Below are 13,480 nucleotides of genomic sequence, written 5' to 3' on the forward strand. Positions count from 1 at the left end.
CGTTAACTCAGTCCAGATACTCTTAACTCTTACATACACTTTTTTGCATAATCTGGATGTTCTTGTATAAACTTTTTATGAAATAAAGATGTTCTATTGAGGTGAAACAGTACACTCAAACCTATAGATCTAGGAAATAAATGTCATATTCAGTTCCTTCTATCAATAGATCTATACATGTATAGCTACCACGATTTTGTTCAGGTAAAACATATATTTCCCTGGTAGTTGGTCATTTACAGAGCTAATACAAGAATATCAATTAGTCTACAGAATCTGACATTTGTAGGAGTTACCTAAAAGGTGGTTATCAATTCCTGAAATTTTTCTTTGTTAAATAGATTTCCTAAAGTGAATATATATTTTTTTCAAACAGAAAATACAGAATTATACAAAATATACATTAGTTCTATTCTGAGTATTTAAAAGTAATTTTGGATGAGTAATAACACATAAATACTGAAAATGAGAGTACTTTATGCCAAATACTAAATGCATTGAACTGTTACCTAATAATTGAACTAATAAACTGCAATAAGGTGAAATATAGATTTGCTTCCGGCAGTTATCTTTCAAAAGTTTAAAAAAAAAATGAAAAATAACCTAAATTCAGGATAAAAGTACTATCTAAACATTTAAATGACAAAATAATTTTCTGAAATATGTCAATTGCACTTTGCATCATACAAAAGCCTGGGTTATTTTATTTTTGACTTTTTTGTTTATTTTTTAAGGGTAAAGCCAATTACGTAATGAGTTACTAATTCTGCTAAAACTTACCAGGGGAGATTCCCTAGTGTACTCAAATAGATCTGCATTATTATGTAATTGATTACTAAGAATTTTCATGCAAGCTTGCCAAAAGGAAATTATAATTTTCCAATTTACCCCAATGGGAAATATGTGAGGAATGTACACGTAACATTCAGAACTAATAGCATCTGTTCATTTGGAACTGTTTACAAACAAATAAATAATTAAGTAAACAAAAGAAAAACGAGTACCCACCTCCGTACCCTGCATATGTTTCTTCAATACAAATGCTGCACATGACTTTTGGAGCAAAGTAATTCACATCAGAACACTTCATTTAGAACTAAAGTCAATCTCGTCCTCAAAAAACAAACATATGGCACTTTAGCCAACTTCCTTTAAATATGGCACACCTTTGTCAAATTGTTGTGGTTTTGTTTAATGTACAAGTATATCCTTAATGAAAGTTTTATAAACGATTGTCACTGTTAATGTTCCACTTAACTTGCTATGAATGAAAATATAATGTTATTTACAATACTGCACTATTAAACGCAACCTAGATTTTTGACTCCTGGTAAAATTCCCTCGATCTGACAGATGTAATTTATTAGCCTATAAACATGAGAAAATTTGTCTTTCTCATGTAAGTTCATGTAGACATTCATGTCTTAGCCATCTCAGGCTTATTATCCTCATAAAATATTCAATTTTTCACAAGGTACTTGAACTAGAGGTGTGAAACTTCTATTCTGCCTCTCAACACTGTTCCTTATGTCTGGAGTAATAATTTACTTCTAATTAACTTCAGAATGATTTTGTTGTTTATAAACTGTCTACGATCCAAAACTTACTCTCTTTAGTTTTAACTAATTGTACACAGTTTCCTAAAAAACCACTGACTTCTTAATTAACAACACCGGATCCCTTCAAAACCAAGAGCTCACTTATAATAAATTCACAAATATTCTGCCAATAATTTGCCCTCTGTGTGTTTATCTGAATAGATATACAGATTGAGAATTATACTTATTTTGCTTGGAGTCAGATTACACACTTCTTCACTGCAGAGAACCTTGAAGTATATTAAGGTAATCCTATTACACAATTTGACAAACCACTATAGTCTTGATTTTTTTCTTCTACAAATTAACCACTCAATAAATGTTATTTTTCTGAAAACCCAAAAGAAAAGTTCCTGTATCTATCACAACAAAATCCCAAGTTGTATATGTCCAAGATTATAATTGTATGTTAATTTATCACCATGTTGTATAATTACACTTTGGTATATGTTAATTATACACAGTTCCAAGGTGCATCATCAAGCATAAGGTCAGATGACCTTTTCCTGTCTGAATTATATGACTATTACCAAGTGGACAAAATGAGAACACAGTGATCAGATCACACACCATATAAATATATAATACCCATATAAATCACAGCTATCAAAATTGTTAAAGCAATATAAAAACAATATGTGTAGATATGTCACTCTTCAGTCCCATTAATCATCCAAAAACTCCACTAAAAATGTCACTGACAGATTTTATTAAGAACTTGTCCTCCTGCCCTAAAACTTGAGGGTTACACCTGGTCAGTTGTCTAATCACCTTACATAAGACTCTATGATCTTTTAATATCTGATAATGATGGCTATTATTATAAAACTTAAAACTTATTAAATTTCACATCCACTAGACCTTAAAACCGCAGATGGAGAGAAATCTGGTCAAGAATTAAATATCATACATTCCATGTCAGTCAACTGTGAACATAGTGTGAACATCGTGATCCTACACAGTTATAAATAAATCTAGGAGACCATCTAAATGATAATTATAACCCAATTTGTCCCTGATATATTTTATTATTAACTTATATGTATGTAGTCTGTTAAATCAGCCATTTTCTCAGCCAAAAGAGGTCATTTTTATTTATTTCTGCAGTCACTGCCTACATTTACATATTTCTTACATAAAAATCAAAACATGTTTACCAACATTGATATGATCTTTAACCTCAGGTTATGTTTACATATTTATCAATTTATCAAGTAAATATATAATAGCTTTCATCTAGTAAATATGCTCCTCATTATAAAACATTAATCTTTGTCAGGCCTTGAAGTCATAAAAAATCTTAAATCAAAATAACAATTAATTATGAACATTTGTGGAATTATGTCTTTTTAATGCAGTGGCGGATCCAGCCATTTTAAAAAGGGGGGGTTCCCAACCCAGAGTAAAGGGGGGTACCAACTTTATGCTTCCATTCAAATGTATTGATCGGCCAATAAAAAGGGGTGGTTCCAACCCCCAGACCCCCCCCTGGATATGCCACTGTAATGTCTTTAAAACACAAAAAACACAACACATTTACGTGCCTGAATTTCATTAAATTAAAATAATGTAGATATTATTCTCTTTATAAAACTCTTAACTTATATGGGGAAGAAATAACTGTCAAATCTATCCCTTATACTTGTGTTCAGTTCTCAGGTTTCAAAGTAAATTATTACAGATTTTAAGAAATGTTTTCATAGAATAGCATTCTCAGCCATATTTTCTGGTTTGAGACTAGGTTTCAGTATTTTTATTAAAGTCTTAACTATAATGTCTGAAAGCAACATAAATGTTAGTAAAATGATGAGGTGACAAATACTCTCTCACTCCACACATTATGCTGAAACCATTATTTAGAGGCTAGACATTTTATCACTTTACTGATACTTTAATTTCCTGTAAAAGGACTATAAAACATATAAATTATATTTTTATAGCCAAGATCAGAACTTTACAGCTTCTACATAAATATTAAAATGTCTGAAATATGAGCCAACAAAAGTTCTCTAGGTACAAGTCAGGAGGAATTATCTCCCTTACTATGTATGTTTTGGTTTGTATCATGAATCAATATCTTAGTCATAGTCACTAATATAAATTATTTACTATATTTCCCTTCTGTAATATGAATAATCATGACCCAAGCATATAGAATTTTCAAATATGTCTTGTGACCACAATGCATTTCCGTTACATAATCCAGTATAAAGGCAGTTTAGACAAGCATTATATGACATTGACCTTTCATGCCTTACCGGTATCCGGATTTACCAACTTAATACAACAATTAAGATTTGTTGAAAGTATGCCAGAAGTATTCCATTGACATACATATTTTCATTCATAAGATGATTTACCAACACACATTTAGTAAAATACAACGGCTCCACTCCTTCTTCTGTTTTTAGTTAATATGAAAGACTAAGAATTCAACAAATGTTACAATGATTCACCTGTTCTTCAGATTTTTAGAAAATTAAAGACCTTTTATGAGCACTCTTACCTAACCCATGACCCAACATTGTCACTTGACAAACAAAATAACCCCAGATTTTTAAGTTTTAGAGACTCAAAACTTCAACAAAGTCAACTGATGAAAAGGTTCATGTGAACATGCACATCAGCATAATGTGGCCTAATTAATCTACAAAGTGTCATGAAACTAAGTTGTGTGAATTCAGAGAAGTTGCGATGAAAAGCTGTTGCAGCAGCATATTAAGGCCTTAAAATATTATATTTAAATAAGCTTATTGATTTCTAGAAAAAAATGCATTATAATTTCCTGTTGATATGCACATTTACATAATATGTCAAAGTTTATCTGTGTGGATTCACAAGAGTCGCAATGAAAATGGTTGCACTATCACAAGACCAAATTCTGAGTTCAAAGAGGCGTAACTCTTAGAAAGAAATCTCTTGGTAGGGTGTGTAAATGAACAGGATTGTCAGTTTTCATGAGGTAACATTGGTTGCTGGTTCTGTCAAAGAAATACAAACAATGACCGGAGACTCATTAGTGCCTGGATCCCTCACTACTCAAAATTTCTTTTTGAGTATTTGGGATAAAAGGCAATAACTTTGTAAAAAGTAAAATATCATAATTTTTTTCACATCAGCTATAACTTAAATAAGGAATAATCCAAAAAAAATTCTCATTTTGGCAGCTCTTGTTTTCCTGATCTCTTTTGCTATTAACCTTTCTACCTATTCACAGTTGTCAAGTCATTAAAAGGTCTTATGCTTTTATTTTTTTTAATTTATTTTTTAAAGAAATATTATTTTCTCTCTTTTTTTCTGTAATAATTTAAGAACATATAACCTCTTAAATCTTAACCTTATCAGGAGACCACTACCACTCCAGATTATCCACTTGCATTCAAAAGGAATAAAGATACTGATAAATAATACTAGAAATGGTAGTCACATGACTGTCACATGACTGAAGACAATTAGTAACTTGTTTATTAAGTCTGATCAGGTCTAAGTTGGGAATATCTATTTCCTTTATACATGGATACAGCAATAATCAAGTTGATATGAAAATTGATTTTCCTTGACAAAGATTTAATCAATTTTCAGCACTGGAACGAAAGGACAAGAAAAGCTAAGTGTGTTTAAAACTGTCATTTTAAGTACAAGAAGACAGCACACTGACACTTCTACATATTTCAGCTGTCAAACTTTATCCTAGGTATTGTTAAATAGGACCAATGTTTCACTTAAGTAAGAGAAATAAGCATGTCTATATAATTAACTGTTCAATTCTTAAGTTTATTTCTTATAGACATTTATAGAAGTGTCTTCTTTAAAAATAAAATTCTTCCAAAAATGTATTTTCATTCCCATTTAAACATATTATATCAGTTTATAAGTAATTTCCCCAAATGTAAGAAGACAGTTTATATGACATTGTTTGGAGGAAATATACCTATAAGTTTCAGTACACTTCTTATTTCCTACGTACTCTTATGTTTAACTGTTATCCTGACAGATGAAAATAAACACAAAATTTCAATAAATAAACAATTACAAAGGAAGGAGATTAAGGTATAGAAGGTATGTCCAATCACCTCCCCTAATCTACCAGTTTTAACTGACTTGTTGCTTATCAAGCATGTAGATTAAAGGATAGACATATTTTTATCTTAATCAACTTCACCTTTATCAAACCTACAAGATAATGTAATCACTAACAGCCTTTCTCATGGTTTCTACAAACACCTGTTTCTAAATGATATCTACGTTATACTGGTAAAAGGATATTATTCACATCATTTCAAAACAATGAAAAAGCCAGAACAACTACACATCATTCACTGTACTTCTTTAACAATGAGCAAATCTAACACTTTGAAGTATAAGTCTTAATTCAGGTGCTAGATTTTCTAGCTGTATTGAAGATCCATTGGTGTCCTTGGGCTGTTTTCTGCTCTTTGGTCAGGTTGTTGTCTCTATGACACATTCTCAATTTCCATTCTCAATCTTATTTAGGGTATGTGGATAACAAAATGGGAAATAATTCAAAAGAGAAAAGAAACTGCTTGAATTTTAAACTAAAACATAAAACAAGGAAGGTTATAATGGACAGCAACCCAGTCTAATATTACATGATTAAATATCAAAACTGGTTCCCTGTACAGTATCATTATGTCTGAAGCCTGCTCATAGTTATTATTTATTACATCTACCGATAAAATAAAAAAAAAACGAAATTAAAATCATATTCCTACCAATCAAATACATGTATCCTTTCCATTGTATATCCATAACAAAATCAAGAAAACATGAAGCTTTCAACATCAAAAAGAATGTTGAAAAAGACAATTTGGGAGTTGATCCAAGGCATGTCAAAAATTAGTGCTTGGCAGCTGACAGAATTGTTTCATTAAAGTTCTACATTCCACTCTATCACAGAATAAATAAATTTCAATTTCCCATTTAGAGATGATTTCATTATACTGTTAAGTATTTCTGACCAACTAAATTATTGCTTGTGTCGATTCTGCAAATTCCATGAAATTCAAACCTCTTTTTGTTTATATGGATTTCTATCTGTTAGAACTTACAATTTTCAAATCCTTATGTTTTAATTTCTGTGTATATCTGAAATTTGAACTTTATTTTGTCCCAGACACAGACTATTATGCAAAGGAATTTTCTTATTCATTTTTCCTTCTGAAAAAAAACCAAACGCATGCATCCATCTTTCATAATGTTCAAAATTGATATCAGTTTCTTAATTACTGTTGATATATAGTTTTGTACTAAAAACATCATCACAAAACAGGTTTATCTTAAATCATTTGTCAATAGAAGATTGAATACATATCATTGTTCCGAGGTAATACTTAAATTAAAACATATAATACAAAAATTTATCTTTACTTTAGAAAACAATAATTATGATTGATCTTTTAAACAAACAGTTACCATAGTTTTAACTATAAGGTTTACGTTTACATATCTCATAATTTAGTTAACTTGCTTAGATGCTTGTAGTTTTCATAATTCACAGTCTTTGATTTTTATAGAGATGGGGTTTAAAGCAATGATGGAGACACTAAAAAAAACTTTGACACAGACGTTAATCAGAATATTACCATTCCTTCATAATTCCACAGTATATTCAGGTGACAATATTAACCTACTATCAAATACTGAATGAATTTGATGGTCAACGTAACTATACTGACAGACAATCCTGTTTTATTTTTGCAAGCTTTGCAGAATTAAAACAACCACAAAAGATGATATTTCATACAACCACCCTCACAAATTTCATAACAATATCAAAAGATTAGTGTAAAAAGGATAATCTACCTTTATTATCAGTAATGCTACTGCTGTAATGATGAACATGATATATAATATGTCTGTCTATCATGTCTAACATGTATTTAGATTTGTTTTATGGAGAGTACACAGGAATTTATTTTTGAAACCTTCTGAAAGATTTTTAAAAAAAAATACTGTCTGCAAAGCAAAATAAATACCTTCACACTTCTTTATTTTTTTGTAAGTCTATAAAATATAGATTTCATTTATAACAACTTATTTTCAGAGCAGTGATTTGCATGTAAAGCAGATTTCTATTATAATTTGTTGGTATAAAAAAGACTTGTGTTCAAAGGGCCATAACTCTTGTATTGCCAACTTCCTGAACTAGTTGAGATGTTTTCATAATAGATGAACAAGTAGGATATGGGTTCACAAAGTGCATACTGAATAGTATTTAAAAATTTCATACCCTAAAAATAGTAATCAAAGGTACCCATATTATACTCTAATATGCCTGGCATGTATTTCTTCATAACTGAGACTAATCAGTAACACTCAGATCAAGATAGTTATTAAGACCAAAAAGGGACATAATTCTAAGATTTGTCAACTGACCAGAATGTCCAACTAAAATCCACATTTATTTGGATTAGTAATTACAATGTACAAAGTCTCATGAACATCTGCTAAAATATGTTATAGGAAATGAGTCCACAGAGAGCATACTAAATAGTATCAAATGTGCAATAGGCTGATGACTCTAGTATTTGTCAAATGACCATTATGCCTTACTAATAACTGATATATTTATCTACATATTTGGATCTTACAGGGAACGATTCATGTACAAAAAAAGTTTCATAAAAATCTGCTGAAGCTTTTAGTAGGACATATCTTATTAACCATAAATTTGAAGTGCATAATAAAAAGATTGAATTTATTAAGTTCAGGGGCATAATACCAGATATATTGTATTATACTTGAGTCTTGAAGAACACAGATCATTTATTAGATACAATTGTCTTTGAACTAGCTTTTGGGTATCTTTTGTTATATGATGAGATTAATTCATTGTAAAACTGACCTAACCTTCTGAGATGTAAGTCAACACCTGTATTTTTGTTTTCATTTCAACTGCACAATTTGCATGGTGCACTGTTCATCATGTAAGCTGACTCATTATATGATGATCTTAACACAAATATGACTTCATTAGTTGATATTTGGACAGTTTTATTTAGTCCTGACATGAACAATCTATTGATTTTACTCTCAAATATTTTACCATTTTCCTGGTAATTGCTATCATATTTCATTGTTTACTGCTTAGTGAAGTACATTTGTTGGAGAAGTTATTCTGACTTTATGAGGGATGAAAGCCAATCTTTATTGGAATTAAGTCTTAAACTAGAAGTCCCCCCCCCCCCCCCCCCCTTTTCCCTTTCTGCTGAATATTGAAAGATATTTAATGATCTTTAATTCTTCCATTAAAATTTAGATAACTGAAAATGAATTGCCAATGAAATGCTTAAAGTCATAGGATTGATTTTTATCATTAACATTTGAATAACCAGATGATTTGTTCTTTCGTTTATAATAAGAAATCCTTATAGCCTATTTTCATTTTTTGACTTGATGTGTTTTGATATTTCTTCATGTTGCCAAAGCAGCTATTGCCCTCTAATATGGCATTAATCAAGACAACACAATGATCATCATTCTTCAAAACTAATTTCCAATAATATTAAGGTCTTCAAATTGTGTTTACTTTTGGGTTTTTTTTTTATTAATTATAAATTTAATCAATACAATTACCTTATGTCTCCATTAAAATCTCCTTAATATTACAATGAAAACTGTATTGACTGTGATCTTAAAGTTGATTAATGAATGAACTTAAGTCAAATACTCCCCCACTAATTTCTTAGAACATTGTTATGAATTTTCTATTAAAAGTTGGTAGCCTGATACCAGATAAGGAAAAGACTGAATGAAGACAATCCATATACTATTTAACCTGCAGGATATTGTAGACAGAACTTAATGTAACATTATTGATCTATCATACATCTCAAATACATCACCTATTGGCCAACACTTGGTGGCATTTGGAAAAAAAAAAAGATGCTTGAAAGGTTGTAAAAATTTGTTGGTTTTTAGGTCTTCCAATAAAACTTATCATGTCAATACGTAAAAGGTATGTCACATATGATTTCTATACTTGATATCACATACCGTATTGCCTTTTAAACATGTGTTTAGGACAATAACCATAAAAGACTTTTATCTGACTTATTAATTCATACATTGGTATTACTATTTACGTCAAACTGACTAATGTATAACTCCCACTCTTTTGAGGGAAGGGAATTATAGAAACCAAACTGAGGAAGCAAACAACAAAACAATGATAAGGTACACACTGAAAAACCTTTAGACAAGGAGAAAAATATCTAAAAATATCTTGGGCTTTTAACCAAAAAATACATCCTTGCTTTAGTGATTTATTAACTTATCTGCTTTATCGTTTCCCTTTGCAAGGTTAAGGCAAAGAAGTCCATCTACCAAGGTTGTCAATTAACAACACAGGAGTTGGTTTCACAAAAAAAACTTACAACTAAGATTGGTCTTAAGTTATGAATAACCCAATAAACTCACGATTAATCTTAGTCGTAAGTTTCTTTGTGAAATTGACTCCAGGTCTTTTAAGATCAGGTTTCCTGTACAGGTCCTACTTTTGGCTTCCATAAAACTTATTTCATTTTTGATCAAATATCAATCTTTGAAATATAAGTTGTCATTTACTTTTCCAACAAAATTTTCCTATGGTAGACTGGACAATCAAACAAGCATTATCATAGTGGAGAAAACTGAAATTCAAATCTAGCTGTAGATATCATGTATTTATTTCACAACATTTGAAAAGGAAATAAAACGTTAAAATTTGCAGAGGAAGAAAACATAAAAACAAACATATATATCTTGAAAAGACGTTCATACAAAAATACAAACTAAAGAATTTTGAAGATTTCAAATGTTTGGTTTTAAATGTGTTTACATAATTGCACCCTATATACAGCCAATTAGGGTCAACACTTTGATCGCCATTTCAAGCCAAGTGTTGTGATTGTGAGTTTGTCTTCATGTCCGTAATGTCGCAAAACAGTGTTAACGTTGTTTCCCGTATTTTTGACGTTGGTGATAGTGACGTGAGAGAGAGAGAGTGTTGCCGGATGGACAAGATGGCTGAATGTTTGTACTATCGGAGTGTATGCCGTGTATTTTGTATTTTATGTAACGTCTGTATAGTACATGTCATACATGTAATGTGAATAAATCATCAGGACTGATATTTTCTACAAATATGGTGTTAAGTTATAAATTTATGAACGCTCGGAATTCTACGTTTACAACATTGGTGGCAGCGAACAGAAACGGATCTACACAAACATATGATTTATATTTTTATACAGATGGAAAACTTTTAAAGAGGGGAAGAAATATGAAATTAAACAATGAAGGTACCGTGAACAAGTTTATTCGACAATACGATTGTGACCAAATGTATACATTACAACAGAAGAACGATACGGCACTGGAATACGAAGATTCACCATTTTAAAACTTATATTGGAATTAAAACAGATTCGACCACATAATTCACAGAGAAGTATTTAATCGGCAAAAGTGGACGGAAATTAATTAATGATTTTTGTTCGGTGTTAGCATCAAAGATAAAATGATAATCTAAGGTGCAAATTTGAAAGAAATCAACATTGTCACGCTTATCTATAAATAATTGTTGTTTTATGTATGTCTATAACTTATATTTGTCAGCATTTTGATATATAATATTAACCGTGAGCTGGTGTGACTTACCAGAGTTTGACGGTACTGAACTTTTTGAAGGTTTCTGGATGAAATTTTCTATCTTTGCTGAACGTTTTAATAGGTCATCTAGTGATATGGCTTTTTATTTGGTTACTTCACTGAGAGGTAAAGCTTTAGAATATGTGTCGTATTTACCACACAGAGATCTTTATAATGTAACTGTTTTGTATTCTGCATTGAAAAGTCGATTTGGTGATATTGAGACTGCTCAGATTTGTAGAATGAAATTGAGAAACATAACTATGCTTACAAGTGAAAGCGTTCAAGAGTACGTATGTAGAACTGAGATAAATGTTCGGAAATCGTTCCCTGGTGTGAACGAAGATTTATTAGTGAAGCTGATTACTGAGTATGCTATATATGGATATCCTGATGGTAACATTGGATATAGAGTTCTGACTAAAGAACCGTCAACAGTTAGTGAACTTATCAAAGAAATATTGTGGCAGGAACATTGTAGACGATCTTTAATGTCCGTAGAAAAATCGCGTTCCACTGAAGACAGTAACTTTGAGAAACATTTTGATATAGGTAATAAGCGTAATATGAATTTCACAGAGAATGATGTTCGGAGGAATAAAGTTTCTGAAAATACTGACGTTGATATGCAAAATGACATTAGTTTATATTCTAGTAACCAGAAATTGGAAAAAGACAATTATACTGTTGGTAAATTAAATGTACCTAATAATTTCGTTTATCCGAGTGAACAGTATGTTTATTACGTCGAGTGAACAGTATGTTTATTACGTCGGTGAATTATATGAATTGAAAAATGAGGAACTTTGTGACGTTATTGAGGCAACTGAGGTTGAAGTTGCGAAAGTTTTGGACGGAGAGATAGCTATCTTGGAGCTTCCGTGCGTTGAAAAGCAGACAATGGTTACCCGTGGAACAGAAGTTGTTAGCGTTAGAAAGGTAGAATTGAAATATGATGAACTTAATGAAATTGTTGAGGCAACTGAGGCTGCAGTTGCAAAAGTTTTTAAGTTTGGAAGTCCGAACGTTGAACAAAAGACCCTTGGTGAGGTAGAAGTAGTTAGCGTTCGAAAATGGACACACTTTGAGCAAAGTGACGTACAGTTTGATACTTCTTTTATATTTATATTTCTTGTGACTATCATTTTGCAGTCTTCATAAGAATCCTAAGTACCATTGGTTCAGATAAAAGTGATTCAGCTATGTTCCTGGTCTTAGTTGGTTTCAGATAATGGTGGAGATTATTATAACATGTCAGTTTAGAGCTGAAAAGTCATTTACAATGAAGGAAATTCAACAAAATATATAACTCTCCCTGTCTACAACCTGTACAGTCAACTTTTATAAACTGTTGTAAAAATCAAAGGGAGATAATAGATCATTTGAAACATTCTCAAATTAACTTTTCATTTCATGTAATTAAGCTTTCAGACAAATAAAAGTTTATCAATAAATCTACCTTTTATATCATTGTGACTAATCCTAAATTTCGATTGCCTTTAAATGTTTTTATATTATTGTGGCTAACTATAGGCAAATAGGTAAACTGGAGACAATCTTAACTTTTACAATTTCTTCAATTACATTCTTACTGGGCAAGCTTTGAATTGATATTGAGGAAGCAGTCATTCATTATTTTTAGCTTTTAAAAAAGATGGCAACTAAACCAGATTTTTGTATAAAATCTTAAAAAGGGTAATTATGTCCTCCACCTTAAGGAATCATATGCAGATCCAGGGGGGCCCACCCTTCTGTGTGAAAAATTTGGTTGATTATATAGGGAATCACTGAAGCATGACTGGAGAGGGCACCCCCTTAGGTCAGTCAGCAGGCCCCCCTTAGGAAAAGTTCTGGATCCACCACTGGGAATATACAGTCAATTCAAAAATCCAGCAGACTCAAAGATGTCAGTTTCAGAGAAATTTCAGGCTATTGTTTCTATCTAAAGTATCCTACATAAAATACACACATTTGTTTCATATTTTGGCTTTTTTTGGTGGGGCAATTTTTTTTTTAATTATTCTATGTAACTGTATATTTTGTCTCTTCCCAATGGACCCTGAGTGCCTGAGTATGGAAGTCTTATTAATACCACAGAACATTTAATAAAATGTCACAATTTTAAGTTCATCCCATTTCTTCATTCTTCTTTCTAATTTTTTGTTTTCCCCCTGGATTATGAAGATTCTAATTTCTTGTTTTCCCCTGGGATTAGGAAGATTCTAATTTTT

The 13,480-nt window shown here is 31.0% G+C and overlaps 1 protein-coding gene across 6 annotated transcripts in view; it reads right to left on the minus strand.

Moving 5' to 3' along the window:
• LOC134711759 (fibronectin type-III domain-containing protein 3a-like) overlaps positions 1-13,480 on the minus strand; it is a 110,571-nt gene that overhangs the window by 58,505 nt on the left and 38,586 nt on the right. The window contains exon 1 of one of the 6 annotated variants that reach the window (XM_063572619.1): positions 1,009-2,385. The exons of 4 other annotated variants lie outside the window; for them this stretch is intronic. In XM_063572619.1, coding sequence (XP_063428689.1) covers positions 1,009-1,090 — 82 coding nt within the window. In that variant the 5' untranslated portion in view covers positions 1,091-2,385. Of the gene's footprint in view, positions 1-1,008; positions 2,386-13,480 lie in introns of those variants that run through there. One more of the 6 variants, XM_063572620.1, reaches the window with a different exon arrangement.

The sequence above is a fragment of the Mytilus trossulus genome, chromosome 3, assembly GCF_036588685.1.
Source record: "Mytilus trossulus isolate FHL-02 chromosome 3, PNRI_Mtr1.1.1.hap1, whole genome shotgun sequence".
In the NCBI taxonomy this organism is placed as follows: domain Eukaryota; kingdom Metazoa; phylum Mollusca; class Bivalvia; order Mytilida; family Mytilidae; genus Mytilus; species Mytilus trossulus.